Source organism: Phalacrocorax aristotelis, chromosome 5 (genome assembly GCF_949628215.1).
Source record: "Phalacrocorax aristotelis chromosome 5, bGulAri2.1, whole genome shotgun sequence".
Classification (NCBI taxonomy): Eukaryota; Metazoa; Chordata; class Aves; order Suliformes; family Phalacrocoracidae; genus Phalacrocorax; species Phalacrocorax aristotelis.
This window is the reverse complement of record NC_134280.1, coordinates 12,820,358-12,839,066: the sequence shown is the minus strand read 5'-3', so window position 1 is coordinate 12,839,066 and position 18,709 is coordinate 12,820,358. Positions and strand designations below refer to the sequence as shown.

Sequence of the window (18,709 nt, the reverse complement as noted above, 5' to 3'; positions counted from 1 at the left end):
CATAATACCATTTGGCATGCTTACACCTTGTTTCTGAACAGGAGGCTGCAAGAACCCCTTAAAAGCTATTCACAGAAACTTATAATTATAATTATGTGCTAGTGTGATTAGGCTCTTCTAATAATGTCATGCCTATTGAGCACACCCTGTTGAAAAGCCCACATAAAAAATGCACAGTTCCACTGATCTGTACGCTTATGTCAGAAGCCCTCATTTGGAGATCTGAGAAATTAAAGAAACATTACTATGGAGATTAAGAAATTTGGTCTAGCACTGTAAAATAATATTATGATTGAATAATATTAGCACCAACTATTAATAAATGTGCCAGCATTTCCCATTAGAAGGCACCATATGGGGCTGCTTATAGCTATGCCAAAAGTTTTAAGCTGTGGAAGTGAATCTCATGTTAAAAAGTTCTTTGAATACTTTAAGGCTTTGGTAACCTGGAGCAGAACTTTGACTATGGCAACAAAGCGGGCAACAAATACACAATTTTGACTGTGCATGAAGGGTCAAAACAGCATTAATAAGGTCATAGAGCAATCTGATTATGCATGCAATTACAGAGGTGCTAAATGTTTCTATTATTATTACAAATAGCCATTATAATAGAAACTCTTTTCTTCAACTTTATTGCAGGAAACAAAGATAGCATCTACAGCTTTATGTAAAATAAGCCATAAAAGTGTTCTCAGTCCGACTGCATTGGTAACTAGCTCTTGCTCATTTTAATTTAGAAGAACTGAAACTAATAAGCAAGAAATGAAGATGCCTGCTACCTTAGGCCACTTAATCCATGTACTCCAGAATGTATTCTCGAGAGTTAAACACAACCGCATGATTCAAGTATACATGGGCACTTAGCTTACAGAAGGTGAACCGCATCTGGCTGTTACGCAAGCAAGAAACCTTTGCGGGTGCTGAAGTCTGTAAAGATCTAGTAGAAATGTGTGTCAGCTGCTGTTTGAATGATTGGGTTACTGAGCAATTTTTGTAGATAATCGCGTCTTCTCACACAGCCTGGATGAGTTTTCAGAACGTGGGACAAGTCAGACAAAAGAGCCTTCTTTGTGACATTCAGCCTCCCTTCCCCTCTCGAACAACCTTGTGCCTCATCTCACAATCACTCACCTCCAGATGTACCAATTATTATTATTTCTGGAGTCAAAGTAGGATTTACCACCTCCATTTGGAAACCACCCCTGGGGCTGCAAGAAACTTCAGGCAAAGCAGGAAGGGATATATAATGCTGTATTAAGAAGAAAAGAAATTAATGTCCATAAAGCAGGGCATTACCATTCTCTTCATCTCCTTTGAGACCTGGTGAGCTCCAAGGTGGTTATAAAAGGGCCGGTCAACACCCCAGTGTGGTGGGTTATGGCTGATGGAATTAGCGCGCTGACGGTTCATCTTGGCTATTGTGGCTTTCTCATCTTTCTGAAATACAAATGAGAGAGAAATGCAGAATAAATTTTGAAACGTTTACATGGCAGCCATTCTCCAAGCATCTCTCGCTTCTGATTTTGTGCATGTAACTAGGCTAAACAACAGGCTAGTTAGTTCCTTATTTCAAATATATTGTCTAGCTAAAAAGACAGGCAGGTTTCCACATGGAATGTGTTCTGTGGAAAGACAGGACTTTATTGCACAAAATCAAACCCTTTAATCGTCTCTAGCAAGGACTGCACTGGAGACTTGCTCAGTGAGGACTGTGTGATTTACCTGTACTGACTCAGAAGGCAGAGGGGTGGCAATTATTACATCCTTGCTTAATAGAGACAAACTCTGGAGAGCTTGGAAATTCAGACAGTAGGGATAGCTACAACTTCGCTGTTTATTACTTGAGATATTAAACTTTTTCAAGAGAGTTGCTGCTTCCATGAGTTTATGAAAACAATAGACGTAATAGTTAATTTTGCATCTCAGTAAGTGTTTAGAGAACCGAAATATTTAAAAAGAAAGCATCAGTCATTTTGAACTCTAGACTTTAGGTTCAAGTGCTGTATGACAATACAGGTAGGCACGCATTCTTTTTTTGCCTGGAGTCTGCTTTCCCTACCTGTTTATTTTGATTCCCCACTATTCACTGTAACTTGTACCTGTCAGGAGTTTGCAAAATACCTGGTGTTATTTCCATGGCAACCAGAGAGTTAAATGTCAAGAGTTATGCTGCCTTAAGTGTTTTTTTTTTTTAAAGAAATTTAAAAAAGGCTGCTAAAATTCAGCGCTAGGGAAAGCTGCCTGATTGACAAGCATGGGAAATCATCATCTCTTATCTTGCAAAGAAGAGACAGCTACGATGACAACATTTCCCATGAGACCACAAGCTCACCACGCAGGCACCACGCGTACCCAGGAATGCAGTGCTGCAGGCTTCACAGCCACTAGCTGGGGACACGGTGCCACTTGCAACAGGAGCCGACGGGCCTGTGACAGTAAGCAGCAGTGGTCACTGCAGCCCCAGGCTGCCAGCAAAGATCTTTTTCCTTTCAGCCAGGATGACAAGTGTAGGATCTCAAGGAAACTCAGTGGGAGCAAACCTAATGGAGCTGTCAGCTCCCTGGGATGTTAGCTGGGGAGAACCATACGTGGTCCCACGCTGAATGCCCCCAGGACAGCAGGTGCCTCCCACGTCGCCTCTTCCCCGCATTGAACCCACCGCTGTTTCATCTGCGAGAGCCGAAAACTCCATCACTTGGCACCAGCTGTATTTCACGCGAGCAATCATGACATAGCCACTGGATAACCTCCAGGAGAGCTGCATTTTAAATGTTTCTAAAAATACACTAATGTGATGCAACGCTGCTGTCCAGATTTGAGTTGGTTTGAGGTTTTTACAAGTCACTGCTCTTTATGGTCTCTCTGCCATAATTTGTAGCATTTTCTTGTGGGTTTTTTTTTTCAGTTATGCAATCTTTTTCATAGTTATGCTTCTTTATTCTATGATGTGATGCCAGAAAACTGGTAGGAAATAGAGTTTCCTTATCTCCAAGCAAATATATATTGTTTTCAGTAATAGAAGTAACTGTCAATCCATTTTATTACAACTTAGTGAAGGGTTTTCAACCAAAAGCAATCAAAAAACCCAGACGCTGAAACTAGTCTGGAGACCTACAGAAGCAAAACTATTTGATTACATTACAAATGCCTTTACATCAACAGATGATAGAAGACACATACAGCAGGTTTCACCCCATGAGTTAGTAAATTTGGTTAGAATTTGAGAAAAGCCTTAACGCCAAAAATCCAAGCAGACCTACTAACCCCTCTCTGCCCTTGAGCAATCCTTCTACCTGCTGCTAGTGCTGGTGACTCTGAAGCATCACTTGATTAATTTGAAGGGAATAAAACACCTCATGTTTATTGACGCAACTGGGTTGAGGTAAGGGCGGGACAAACGGGTAAATATATACTTCTGAGATCGTTTCTAACCATAAGGTCAGGCACCATAAATTTTCCATGGCTACATGAACTCTGGCAGTATTTCCCACCCCCCCGTAGAAGGTTTCCAGTGGCTTGTGAACTATGCTTCAGCAATACTTCCAATCAGATTAAAACACATATACACAAGCATAGTGGATTTTGGGTTTCCCAGACTACATACTACATACATACCTCTATATTATCTTGAACAATAGGACTTTGTTGTTAACATCAATACTTACTTAAAAACTTTTTTTAAAACCCAGTATTTTAAAAAGTTGAGCTAATTTATTTTCAAAAAAAATCACTTTTTCAGTGGGTGATGATAACAACAAACTCTAAAAATGAAGAATTAGAAGGATCACAGCTTCTCTGTGGAAATTTATGAGGATCCCTCTCTTTCTTCCTGGCTAAGCAACAGTACGAGGACAACTTGCACACAGGGCTACCTAAGGCATACCAACGCTGGAAAGAAGAACAAAGCAAAGGAAGAGACGATACCTTTCAGTCCTACTCATTACAGGTACTACCAACAGGAGCAGGTGCAAAAGTTTCTGACAGCAGTGAGTTTTTCAGATTTAAAGTGGCTAAACTCCAGAAGGCTATTGTGGGAACTTTTCAAATCTGGACTCACAAAGAGACTGTAAATCTTATTCCCAGAGGTTTTATTGTGTTCCCATCACCAGTTCCCACACACTGAGCTACAGTAATGCTGTAGCAAAACTGCAGAAATAGCTGGGATTTTCCTATACTTATCAGTTGCATCAAGAATGCCAGAATGCCTGTTTCTTTAGTGCCTGATTGGATTTTCCAACATATTGATCACTATCAGTGCAACAAAGCAGTGAAATCTGAGCATGGATCAGCCATTTCAGATTCAGCCACATATTATTCTTGAAATTGTCTTGAAGTCCTATTGACACATGAATGATATTTCTTGCAGCGCTACATGCTCCAAACCATTGCCTTCATAAATCTACATGAGCGGAACCCTGCCGAGCTGTGACTAAATTTGTTAAATCGAGCAATCATCACTTTAGATTGATTGTGTTTTACAAGAGTCACATGCACAACATTTAAAGGACCATTTTGTTTCTTCAGCTGGATGGAGTTCCAAGACACTATTTAGAAAAGAATGAGAATTGTTTTTCTAGGAGTTATGGCCAAAGTTTTGTTGAGCTGTTTTAAGGCCACCATCAACAATCCTTTCTGAAACTGTTGTGTACCTGCTATTGTTAAAAGAAACACCCACATTTACTGCAATTGAAAGACATTACAAAAAAAATAAACATTTTTTCAGCTTGCTGACTTTGTGCAATCAGCACAGTGTGTTTAGTCAGCAGTATTGCTCATCTGTTGACAGTCACATTTTGTTTCCACTTGTGTTCAAAGCAAAGCATTTCCCCAGACTTCTGACAATGTTGAGGACATTAAAACTAGGTGTAAACCTTATATGCTATCAAAACCCAATTCATCTGTTTCCTAACCCTCCAAAACATACTTTTCCACCCTTCTCATAGTAAATCTTTTGTCAAAGATTAGAAGTGATGAGTAGAGTAGCTGTGATGGTTCTACAAATTAGTGCAGCACCTGATCTCTGAGAAGAGCAGAAAGTTGCCAACAATCACCAAGTGACATGCTCCTGTACAAATTCCAGAAACAGCAATTAAACTGAGTACTGTAAGAATAGCAGGGATGTGATAGGATAGCAGCAATGGCTGGGATTGACATTTTGTATAAAATGCAGGAGGACAGATTTAAAAGTTGTGGAAGTGGAGGTACAGACCTCTGTGTTAGTAAGGCTACAGTCTGCAGGGTAGACTTAAAAGTATGACAAGAATAAAACAAAACCACTCTTTGGAAGGATAAAGACATTGTACTGAGTAATGCTGGGTAGTTCACTACAGTCCCTCAGGGTTAAGTTTGAGAATCAGTAAATATCTTGGTAATAGTATTAGTAATTCTAGCTGCTAATTCGTTCTTTATCTGGAAACAGACTTTCAGATAAAGAATGAAGATGCAAAGCCAGTAATGGAGGAAAGGCAAAGATGTCCTTGGAGAAGTCCTGTATTTCTTTCACGCTAAGTTAAGTCCATTAGAGGCACATATCCAAATGCATGAGAAAAATACTGAATAAGGATAGAAGTCACTCTGTGTAAGTCACCCTATATCACACAAGGATAACAGAAACTTAAAAATCTACATTACTGTAGAACTGAAGGAACAGATTATTTCTCTTCAGATAATCACTTCTGCCACAGTAGAGGCAAAAGGGAAGAGGGATCATAAGTGTAGGGTTATAAATGGAAAGCATGACTAAGCTGGAAGCAAAACTTAAATGTGATGTGCTGAAGTCAGAAGGACAACATCCATCCCAGGTCTGTGCAAAACTGCCAACTGCAATTTCAGTTCTGATAACAGATAGTTTTAATAACTATTTACTCAGATATCGTGACATGACACAGAACTTGTAGAGCAGCAAATGCCGGGCTTGGATTAACAGCCTTGAGAGCATCCAAGTTTTTCTAAACAGAAAAAATACAGTGGTTCTTACTGGTCTTGTTTTTTCCATAGAGTACTTGACAAAGTGCTGTGCTGAGACTAATGGCTGAGACAGACGGGGAATACGAATCTGGGCAAAGAGCTGGTTTCCAGTTAAATGGCAAGAGATGATTTGAATAAGGAAGCATTAGGCTGGATGTAAGTTATTAGTAGAGTTACTCAATGATTAGTCTCGGGGCAGATTTTGTTTAATTTTTTTCTTATCACATCTGGCACCAAGTGTAGCAACGACAGACTTTGCTAATAGAGAAGTAGAGGTAGTGTCTGATAGATAAGAAAAAAAGGACTATTAGCACCTGACATTTGAGGACTGACATAGTAGAAACGGGACCCAAGACATTCAGGTGTACAAAATGCATGATCATTCATTTAGAGATTACAGTCAGAAGCTTCACTTCTTTATCAGGAATCACATTAGTTCATCACAGAATAAATATCAGACACCAAGATAATGCAACTATGCAAAAGATAAAGGTTTCCATTGATGATCACGAAAATGAAGAGCTTGCCGTAAGAGCTTGTGATTATCTCTTCTGCATTGGGAGAAGACATTAGAAGAGTTTGTCTTACAAGAAAAAAGGCTGAGAGGGAGAGAAGGGATACAATTGCTGTCTGACAGCAGACACCAGACAACCAGAGCAACCAGGTTTTAGAGCAGCCCACTGTTAGCACTAATGGGAGCAAATAAACTGCAGCAAAAGGTTCAACAGACCTTTATGGGAGGGCCTGCTAATTTTATGACAAGAATTACTTTATATATACATGTATATACAAACACACACTTACATATATGTTCATGTGTGTATATCTACACAGGTTCACATTACAATTAAATGCATGGCACCCTTTGTATCTCACACAGTTAGGACTGTTTTATATTTTAATTATCAAAAGCCTAGCTTAAGGAATTGAAAGCAAATACAAAGAAAACAAATTTGAGGCTTTGGATCTATGCTTTCAAAAAAACCCATGAAATTTTTTATCTGGGGGAACATAACACTGCAATAATAAAGTCACTCCTGCACTGCTGTGGGGTATCTGAGCACTGCCTTCTTCACAGGCAAGTGCTTACCCACAAGAGCAGCAGCATCACAGGACAGGGCAAACAAAGGTGAAAGCAGATGTGGAGGTGAAGATGAGGAGAGAGAAACCTAAACAGACTGGATTTTAAATATAGAATAATATAATATAGAGAATACGAGTTCATTATCTTTCAATAGAAAGCAACTCTTCTGTGTAGCAGAGAGAAAACAAGGACTACATTTTCAGCTCTAGGGATGTTATTTAAAGATGGAGCAATCAGAATCTAGCTTTCTTCCCCTTAAAACTCAAATAAATCTATTCCAGTTAACAGCATCCTTAACAAGGAAAAAAAAGCTAGTTTCAAAGAAAGAGCTAGTCTGAGTTCCTGGAACAAAATTATTAGATAAATGTTCCTCCTATTTACTCTGTGCCACAGAAATGGCATTAACATGATGAAAAAGTCAAATAAACAAAAAAAGACAGAAAATTCAAAGTTATGGCTCCCCATGGCAACCGTAAGCAGAAAGGGTATGGAACAGATGCTGTTACATTTTATACATTCATCATAACTCCTGGTATTGTTGGGTTTCAATGGCTGTGGGACTGATGGACCACATACTCAGATAATTCAAGCCTGCCTGTGTGAACTGAGGAATAGCTCAGGCAAAGTTACTTGGGTCAACGATGCAAATGCTCTCAGATCAATGCAAATCCTATGCCTTGTGTGTGAGGACAGCAGGAACCCAGACACGACTCACAGGAACCCATTACTAAGTTGGTGAACATTTTATGGCCATTACTGGAACAGACTGAATCGAAAACCTGGCTAAATACATCGCAAGAAGTCATTAAAATCAAGCAGAAATGGAAGGAAAAAGTGAAGTGCTAGAACTTTGCCTAGAATCAGGCAAAATATTCAAGATTGACTGAGCTGACTATGGGAGAAAGCTTTTCTCACTTCTGATCTTCACATTAAGTGAAAATGAGTTTTTAAAGAGGGAGAGAACTTTAAACTATTCACAAAGGGATAGAAAAGGGCTATGGGAGCAAGACAATTGCAGAAGTATGCGCAAACCAGGAGCCCCTCAAACTCTAAACACTAATAGCCATGACCTTGAGTAGCAGTTTCTTTATGTTTCAAATTAATAATTACATAGGCCATGTGCATGTCCCAATTCTTAGCTACTCTGGGATGCAGCACATTAAAGCAGCAGTATAACAGTGCCTAGAGACTTCAGCTAAGGGCTATGCTGTTTAACAGAGATGCAATACATATAAAGCAGTGAAAGAATGACAGGGGTGAAACCCATTTTATTTTACCATGGAAAATCAAGGCACAAAGATGCTTGTTCCTCAAAATCTAGGTCTAGAATGGAATCCACATCTCTCCTGAGTCTCTGTCCAGTCTCCTAGTCAAAAGACAGCCCTGTATTCAAAAATGAAGTTACGTTCCAAGTACCCCGTGTCTCTTGTTTTGTCTACACCATCAAGGAGCAGAATCTTGATCTTAGGTCCTCCTCTTCTCTCTGAGAAAACCCCAGTTCTCCACAAGAACATGTAGACATCTTGGTGAGTTCATGATTTAAGAAGTCAATATAGTTTATCCAGCCCAGGAGATGGGGCATGACCATAAGGGTATTTTGGTTTGTGTTCTTAAATCTACCCAGCAAAGAAGTGCTTTAGGTATAAACATCAGCTGGCCCACTGACAGGCAGTGATGCTCAGGAAACAATAACCTTTCACTGCAAGCTCTAATCCTCTTTTGAAGATTGACAATTTTTAATGAGATTTATCTTATGAGCAGATAAAGACCAAAACATCAGCTTCTCTCTTTAGCAGATGATAGGGATTTTCTTGGAGATTTTTTACACAATATCCATTAAGGAGATTGGAAGCTTCCATTCTCTCAGGAAATAAGACAATGGTAGCAAAGTATTTCTGTATAGGTGTTAATAGTTATTCAAATCAACCATGCTATTGGAACATGTCACAAACACTTCATTTAATCGCATGTTAGTCATATTTACAGCTGGGGGAAGGTTTAATTGGTCATAGATTCAGAAATATGTGAAATTATTTTCAATTCAGGCCAATCTTTATATGCTTGCCTATACTGTGAATAGCAAAGTAGTGCCTGTAATGAAGAAATTACTTAGAGAATTATTACTGGCTAGGCTCAACTAGATGACCAAAAAGGTCCTTTTCTAGTATTACAATCCACCATTATTTAAAAGAATACAAACTACTGATAATGTCAACCCATTTTCTGTTACTGGCAGTGTCACAAAAAGGAGATATATTGGCTGAAGTCCAAGCTGCATTTGACTTGACTTAAGTTCAAGTCAGTAATGACCTAATAGCCTTATTTCGTTGACCCATGTCATAGCAGTAGGTGTGATCTCATCCCACTGTCACAGTGATCATCTGTCATTATAGTGGGGGGTAGATTTTCATATCCTCAGAAACAGAGGCTGAAAAGTAATGATAGGAACTGCTCTAATCTTTATGTTCATGGCAATATGGTGAGCAGGTAGACAAAAAACCCCACCTCTGTAACCTGACAGAGAAGAGATCTTTGTGGCTTTCATCTATTGCTGTAAGAACTTGTACAAATTTAAATGAAAATATACATTCTTCAAAATTATTTTGAAAATAACTCAGGACAGTTTCTTTCATCGATCTAGAAAGTACTTGGTGCAGAAACCTTATGCAGAAGGTGGCTGTACTCCTACGCACGCAAAAGTTCAGGAAGGGGAGAGAGAAACAGAGATTTTTGTCACCAAAGGTCAGGCAGTCAACTGACTCATCTATAAAGGCTGGTGTTCACTCTACTTTAGTGTGCTGGAGACCATCTAGTTATTAAAAGTATCTAAACCTGCATTAGGTTGTTTGGTCTTACCCGTTTCTGGCTGCACCGTACAATCAAGAAGGTCTCAATACTGTGCTCTTTCAGATAAGCATTGCGTTCCCCTCCAAAGCCCAGCTCCACCTCATAGTCTCCATTGAGATAGTTCAGGGTTGCTTTTGTTATGTGGATGCGCCTTGAATGAGACAAAAGACAAACCAATTTTTGTAGGCTCTGAAAAGTTATCACCTAACAAGCCAGTTCCTGTCAGTGACAGGTTCCATGTCCTGGAACAAACAAGCAATAAAAATCCATTTATTTAGCCATGCCACCACTCTTACAGATGTAGTACAGGAGTTTCATTTATTTTAAAGGAAGCAGGCCAGGAGACATCTTCTTAAAGAAAGAGGTGTTGTGTTCATGTTAAGCATCTCACACATGCATTTATGAGCACCTCCTTAGATATAAAGCACTTACTCTTTCATTCACTTTGCTCCAACACACAGCAGTATATTTGTTTTGCAAACACAGGCCCTTCACAAGGACATGTCTACTTAGTGAACACATGTAATTTATACTGTAGCATGTATCTTTTTTTGTTGTATCACTTTAATCATTGTGGTACAAGAGTGCCTTGTAGAGGTACCCTGTCAAGCACCACAGTCTTATGCTTTCTTCCAGAGCAGAGAAAAGATGGAAAGGCAAGTAGAAAAAATATCTCATGGACTTAACTTGGTAGCAACTCAGTCTTCAGTTGGTCCATACAGTGGTGAAACAAGAACCGATTCTGCTCTCATAGGAATGTTTCAAAACAAATGGCTGGTCTGAAACAATGCTTCATACAATATCCATTGATAGCTGGGATGCTCTCCAGCAAACACTGTTAACATACAGTCACATCTCTTTGTAACTATGACCAACTTTGCTAGTGTTCGCATAGACTTGCTCATTTCTGTTGTATCTATCAGCTTTGTTTCACAGAGAAGGAATTCTGTTCTTACCACAGAAGCATACGCCCATCTTGGGATTTTCCTACCTCACTGTGACATGCTAGACACAAAACAACACATGCATTAACACCACAGTTTTGATGAAGCAACGTACCCAGCTTTGCCCCCTGCTTCCATGTGGTTGGCTAAGGTAACGTCGTTGGACCACACATCAAACTGCCACTTCCTAAGGCCCAAGACCCCGCAGTGAACTCTCCCGCTGTGGATTCCAACCCTCATGTTGACATTTACGCCCGTCACCTCCCGGACTAGTCTGAAAAGAGATATGGGAAAAGAGGACATCACTAAGAACTGCATGGTTGTAGTTGGTGGCACAAACTTGCACCCAGAACACAAAAGTCCATAATGACCCATAAATTATTCACTCATACACACAGTGCTGCTAATCCACATCAAGAGGAGAACAAAACAAAACCAGACCAGCTGTACTGCTCTTGGATGGCCTGGCTGGCCAGGTGGAGTACTAATTAGAAGGGGGAGCCCTTGGAGTAAATCCAGGTACCCCAAACTCATGGTCAAGTTGAGAACTCAAAAAAAAAAAAAAATGCCTTTGGGGCAGTAAAAAGAATAAAGTGCTGGTCTCTGATTTCCATACCAAAGCTGGACATAACCTGCTACTATTAAGAGTAATAGCATATTGCAAAGAGAAAAAGGAAATGATTTCAGAGATCTTAATTTGTCTGTATGGCACCAAGCACCAACTCTTCCAGAGATGAAATATGATATGTGTGTGAAATACCCCACTGCAGTTGGAAAGCTTGAATGGGGCTTACAGCTGCAGTCAGAGCAGCAAAACCAGAGAACCACATCTATTGCAGTCACTCCAAACAGGCAGCTACAAATACTCAAGCACCGATTTTAATGAGGTTTTGGATGCTCTGCTTACTGCCAGAATGACTGCTGGGATACTTTGTGGGTTTTGCCCTTTTAGGGCAAAAGTTAACTTCAAGAGCTGTTCACATGGAAAATATGTTTAGGAATGTGGGTAGGGGAAAGTCTTGATGAGGCCATCAGAACAACTCTGCTTCTCATTATTGCTGATCACATCATTCCCAGAATGTCCATGTTTCACAGGCAAATTGACCTACATCACGGAGCATAGTCCTTTCCCTTTGACTTGTTAGTTCCTCGCAGCATGAAGTTGTACTTTATACCTATCAGATTTCAACCTCTTTGGTTTTCATGTTCATCTAGTCCTTTCTAGATAACATCCTCTGAACAGGTAAGTCCTCCCAACTTCCTAGCATCAACAAAGATCTAATATTTATGCTTTAGTTTTTAATGAAAATGAATGATTAAAGATAGACCAATTTTGGACTCTAGTTCACTCCTCACAGTGTAATATGCCCCTTTAAAGACTGTTAAAGATGATTTCTTGTTAAAACAGCACCTATCATCTTCTTACAATCCCTATCTTACATTTCACTACCTACTCTCCGAAGTGACATTCATTACTTTCATTAACAAGCAGCAGAGATTCTCTAGCAGGGAAGCTGCATATGGTTAAGGTGCCATAGGCTTATGAACTCAAAGAGCTCCAACCATAACACTTGGGAAAACAACAGGAACTGGGGTAATGAAAAAGCAGCTGCAGCCATAACCCTTGCAAGGACAACAGCAGCACTGGGGAGGAAGGAAGAACACGCTGCAAGAGTGGTACAAACCCTGCTGCACCCTCTGCCAAGCCATGTTACTGACACAAGACCAGGGAACTTCTCCCAGTAGAGTCGTTGATGAGAAAGTGACTTTCTCCAGACTTTGCAGCACACAAATGATTTTGGTTATCCTTTGTAGACAAATGAAATATCCTTTGTCACCTTCCATTTTTTTTAGTTCATTTATACCAGCAGTACAGTGAATACAATTCTATCTTTCTGATCTGAGGTAACACTCCCTGCTGTTATTGTGCACAGATTAAATCAGCCTACGGGCAGGGCCCAGTGTTGGTGAAGCCTGCAATCAAATGTTCAGTAGCTATTTGTTACCTGCAATCAAATGTTCAGTAGCTGTTGGTTACCTTAATTGTGAAACCTCTTATCTTGATCCTTAGGGGAGGAGGAGGTGGGGGGGAAAGCAGGGGTAGTGAGAAGAGAGTCACTTCCCAGAGTTATTAAGAGATAAGTTTGTTAAATGCATTCATCATGCATCGAGTGGGAAACACGTTTTAAAGGCTGCTGAAGAGCTATTTGTAAACAAACATTGAGTGCACTTCAGCTCCATGTTTATTTCAAGGTAAGGTGGGTTGCAGTTAATCAATGAAGTCTAGACATCCTGGTGTTACTCAGCCTTGTAGGGGATTACACAGCAATGTGTCAAGGTCCCTGGACTTTATCAGGCCAACTACTGCAGGAAGTGAGATGTTTCTGGGCAACGTACACAGCATCTTCTTGGTAGGGTTGGTGGCTAAGATTTGCGGTTTCTTATGTTTGACAAGACACTTTGTCGCCTGCCACTTAAATCTATTCACGTGGAAGAAATAGCATCCCTTCAAGGGCTACTGGAAACTCGTCACCTGCAACTCCTTTTATTTTGCGTTTTGCATACAAACCCCAAAAGAAGACTGGTGCAAAGCAACAGAATTTAAAACCCGGAAAGTAAGGGTTGGAAGTCCTGACAGTGTACGCTGTATACAAAACAAGGCAATGCTGCTGTGTACTGCTCTTTGCATGGGGTCTCCTGGGTGAAAACACAACTCTTCAAACTATGTATCTGTGTTATGAAAACGAGACTGAAAAGTGTGGGTGTGTATTCATGTCCTTGCAGAAATTCAAATGGTAAGGATATACTGTATGAAGCTCAGCAAATAGATAGCTCTAGTTTTTACTGAACAGGATGAGAGGAGAACTGCATAGTGATCTTCTACTTCTCTGTTGGTACCACTGATACTTTAGAAGATGCTTTCACAAAATAAAAAACTAGAGAAGAAGGGAAAATGCAGCAGTCTCTGTGCAGCAGGGATGGTGTAGATGTTAAGGTCAGCTCAGTTACCATTCAAAACTGACTGATCTTTGCGCCCAAACTTGCATACACTCAGGGTGACCAACTAAATCTTCCCTCCCTGAATTCTGAAAGATTCATCCTGTGAAAGCTCATGTCCAGGCAAACAATATTCAACATTGTCCGCAATCCTCCAAGTAATATGACTAGATGTGGGTCTCATATTTGCTACTCTTTAAAGACAGGAAAGATTTGGACAAACACAGGATTGCTAGTCTGACCTCAGGAGCAGGCAAAGCCTCAGAACAGACTTTAAAAGAAAAAAATTAAGACGGAAATAAAGGAAAGTGAAAATAAAGGAAAAAGCACCATGGATCTGTCCCAGCCTGCGCCAGACCAACTTTATGGTTTTCTTCAATAATCAATTTAACTAAAGTAAGAAAGTCTTGAATCTGACCTCTTTGGCATAGGGACACATGGAGAAGGATTAGTTAAACTAGACAAGACAGACCTTAGTAGAGGAATTGTAAGGTGAGTAAAAAGCTGGTTTAAAGACAGGTAAGTAAAGAGTGACTGAAATTTAATAAAGTTATTATAATCCTCTGATTTCACATTTCTGTAATTCACTGGAATCCTTCTTTGAGAATGAGACTTCTGGTCATTACAGTAATCTCTGCCTTTCTCACCAGGAGATTGAGCTCCGACATCCACGTGGGTGTAATGGACTCAAGTATCTGATTTTCTGCTGTCAAACCTTTACTGCATTTTGTCTTCTTGTTCCAGTTGGTCTCCCTTTTTGCTGGCATCAGTTCCCTGGTTTGGCTATCTTACTACTAACGTAAGGAAGACCTAACGGGAAAGAGAAACTACTTGCTATTTGTTCGGAAGTTCCTCATGGGGAATATGGTACTTACGAGATGGCCTCTATCATATCCATTCCCATTTCAACACAGCAGTGTGCATGGTCAGCTCTTGCTTCTGGCAACCCAGAGACGCAGTAATAGCAATCACCCAGGATCTTGATACGTAAACAGTGGTTCTCCTAACAAAAAAAAAAATTAATAATAAAAGAGAGAGAATTATTCTGCTTATATTCATGCTTGCAATAGCTTGCCTTTTAAGGCAGTGAATATTTACAGAAATCCAGTGAACCAGCACAGTATGTCATTCTTGCAACAGGAAAAAAATATATCAGAATTATAAAAGAAAACTTACGGCTGCTAGCTTATCAAATCTGGCAAAGAGCTCGTTCAGCGTCATGACCAGCTCCTGAGCAGTGCACTGGGAGGCCAGACTTGTGAAACCCTCTATGTCTGCAAAGAGGATGCTTGGGAAAAAAAGAGAAAAAGAAAAGGAAAGTGTCACAAAATTTGTTGCTGATATTTGTGTAAGTTTTGGGGTAGAAGTGCAGGGATGACAGGCATGTAGGGGTATCCCAGCCCTATAGCAGCAAGGAGGTGAACACTCCTAATGCCACCTATGCCACAGCCTTGATCACGCATAAAGCCCTGAGGAGCATGGCCTCATCTCCACCAGAGATCAGAAAGGGTGAGAAAACCCCGCAAGCCTTTCATCCCCCCACTCCATGTCCAGAAAATTTATGGTACGCTGGGAGCTGGTGGTGGCATGATAATGCTATCAGCCACTAGCAACAAGGCACTCCTACACAACGACCAGATTAGCCCAGCTATAAAGTCAACGCTTACCCATTTTGTTCACATTCCTCAACTACTCAGCTCAATAACATCGCCAGTGTGTTAAGTCTGCTGCAGAAAACCCACACTCCTTTGCCTGCTTCCCCTGCTACCAAAGTGCAGCCACAAAATAAAATCCCTCTCTAGTGAACAACCCTAACTTGCCTACTACAGCTTTCACCCCTGCTTCGGTGGTCTGCTTCCATGCACGCACCGGAGCCCCGTGGCTGGCCGCATCCTGCCTGTACCGTGTGCCTGGCAGACATGCTCCTGCAATGTTATAAACGCACGAAGCCAACCACAATGGCACCACATGCTGCCAGGGTAAAGGCTTGGGCACAGCAGGGCTAGCTGGACATGCCTCAGCACACTTGGCTGTCCTGGTGAAGATATTTTATTGGGCTTTTATACTCTTCATTCACTGGAGAAGAAAATCTACACTGATTTACTCTACTCTACTCATCTCCCAGCTGTGCACGCTTCTCACTCATTGCTTTTTTTTTTTTGCTCAGCTTCTAAAGAACTACAGAAATGAAACCTCTCATTTGTACCACACCTTCCAGCTGGCTTAGCCCCTGAAACACTATAAATATATACACCTACAGCACTTAGAAGCTCCTCTCAGTAAGGCTGCAGGCAGGCATCACCGAACTTTCTGCCAAACGACAAGCGCAGCCCTGGCCAACTGAGGCAAACTTCTGCTACTGCAACAGGGAAACCAAATTGCTCCCATCTTCCCAGGACGGACCGGGAAAGCCCTCTGAAATCAGTGTGGACTGTTTTGAAAGCACAGTTATTTGAATCACAAGTATTAAAAATTATTCCTTGATTTCAATTAATCAATTTCAATGTGGTACTGCAAAGATTCTTTTTTAAACTGGAAAAAGATTTTGATTTATAATTACAACATGGAAATTATTGAAATGCAATCAAACACAGCCATTTTGCTAAATTTAAAATATTCAGTAAAACAAGCACCAGACTATGTCTGTATAGATCTAAGATAAAATGTATATATGCACACACGTTTATGTAATTGTAAAATTCATAAGCTATATTTGTATATAGGAACATTTATCAAGTGGTTGATTTCGTCTTTGAAGTTGATTATCGCATCAAGCTGTACTTGAATAGGAAGAGAAGTTAAAAGTGTAAATAACAAGCACTTTGGAATGGTTTCTTCTTTGTAACATAAAACTCCAACAAGTTTTAGGCAAATTGCAGAGACTATATTTTCAGTTGGAATTCCCTGCAATGTCTTCAGACAGAAAGCAAAGAAAACAAAAATATTTTCACCAGCATTTTTTGCAAAAATCCTGAAACACATTTCAATTCTGGCATGCTTTTCCTATTTTCCTTCTAAATGTCAACTCCAATAAATCCTCAACCAAACATATTGCATTAAGTATTTCTTTGATAGTCAGACTGAAGTTAAAACGTACAAGAAAAAAACAAGACAGGAATGCAGGGACGTCTGAATCAAAATACACTTCGCCATTTTTTAAACACTTGAGGAAATACACAAAAAATAAATCAAGATTTCACATATTTACAAATAAAAGTAAACCTCCCAAAGAACTACACTTGAAATCACGTGAAATCTTAAGAGATGTCTGTATTGCTCGCTAAGCAAGTTATGCATGTGTTAATATGTAATGTACAAATAGGAAATGTCTCCAGTTCTTCTGGCAGTAACAAAATATATCTTGTTGGAAGCATGTTCCTCTTCCAGCATGGGACAAATTGCAAACTCCTCACTTGTGGACGTGTTTATACTTTTTGCTTGTGTGCGTGTTGTAACAGCTGTGCGTTATAACAGGAGGAATATAGAGTAACTGCTGCTCTAATGTTCAGAGAGCAATGGGTATATCTGAAAATACTAGATAGGGATGCCCTGAGCCTTCTCCTTATGCCTGATTCAGAAAATTAGTGCTTGCATAGTGTCCTAATAAACATGGATAAATGACTGAAGGTTGCCCCCTCCATTCTCCATTACTATCATGGCAGATAAATGGATCAGACATTCATAGAAGTTAAATTGCAGCAGTATTTTCAACCAGGCAACAGAGGTAATCAGCAGAGACCTATGGAACCAACCTGTGCACATATTTATGCCTTTTCAAATTGAAACTACTTGATTACAGCATTTTCTCAAACTTGTAACTTTCTACAGGTGACCAGCAAATTGCTCTTTGTTCAGATTCAGCAGCTATCTCCTTCATCTTGATCCTTGTCTTGCACTTCCAAGGACAGCACGGTTGCAGCTCCAGATGCAGCTCTCTGGCTGAGTTCTAGAAAACTACAATTATAAGCCCTGCAAAAGGGTTTATTATGAGAATAAAACCTGGAAAGGTTGCATGATGGGAATCAGAAATGCATTCTGCACATGAGCCTGTAGCAATATTGGGAAGTTAATGTCATCTAATGCCCCTGTTAGGAAGCCAACATTTACTACCTGAGATGCTTCTTGGAATGAGTGTTTTGTCTGAGGAAAGAGGCATGCATGAAACAATTTCAGCAAAGCCAGTTTGATAATTTTGGAGAGGGAAGACAAGGAAAAAGAAGTTTGCTTTTGTCTAAAGTAAAGGAATGAATTACAAGTATTTATTTAGATGGTTCAAGTCTCTTCTCGCTCTTGAACATAGACATGACTCTTGGCAATAAGGGAAGAGCTTCACCTGGCACATACCTTTTCTTCTTTATACGAAAACCTACTCAGAATTGGTTACATGTTAAGTCCTTTGCATGTTTTAGTTTTTGCACACTTTGTGATTAACGTGAAGACATCTACCTGCGCAGTCCACCCCTTCGCCCCTCTTCCATGTCAGCCAACCAAGTAACATACGCACCTCTTGCAGCACCTGAGTATATTCCATTACAGGCTTGAGACAACTGTATGACCTGCTCTGCAGCCAAAGCTATGCCACTGAGCTATCAGAAGACACTGCCTGGGACACACGGACTGCGGGGAATGGAAAACCTCATCAGGGTATGGAAAGGACCACATGGGAGACTGCAGAGCAGTGATTTAGGAACTGAACACAGAGGGGTCAAAGACACATTTGTGGCAGGAGACTGGAGAAAGAACCACACATGATCATCACAGAAAACAGCCCTTGCAAACAGGAACGCAGCAGCCTGAAGCCTCCCTGTCCTCTCCTCTCAACAGAGAGCTCTGAAAACCGCTAAATCACATTTTACTCCTCCTGCCT

The 18,709-nt window shown here is 40.3% G+C and overlaps 1 protein-coding gene across 1 annotated transcript in view; it reads right to left on the bottom strand.

The window, feature by feature from the left end:
- The window catches only part of ADCY5 (adenylate cyclase 5), a 214,142-nt gene that overhangs the window by 44,114 nt on the left and 151,319 nt on the right, over positions 1-18,709 (bottom strand). Inside the window, exons 4-8 of the mRNA XM_075093025.1 lie at positions 15,019-15,130; positions 14,718-14,845; positions 10,961-11,119; positions 9,911-10,052; positions 1,300-1,440 (exon numbers count right to left, since the gene is read on the bottom strand). Of these exons, the coding sequence (XP_074949126.1) occupies positions 1,300-1,440; positions 9,911-10,052; positions 10,961-11,119; positions 14,718-14,845; positions 15,019-15,130 (682 nt within the window). The remainder of the gene's footprint in view (positions 1-1,299; positions 1,441-9,910; positions 10,053-10,960; positions 11,120-14,717; positions 14,846-15,018; positions 15,131-18,709) is intronic.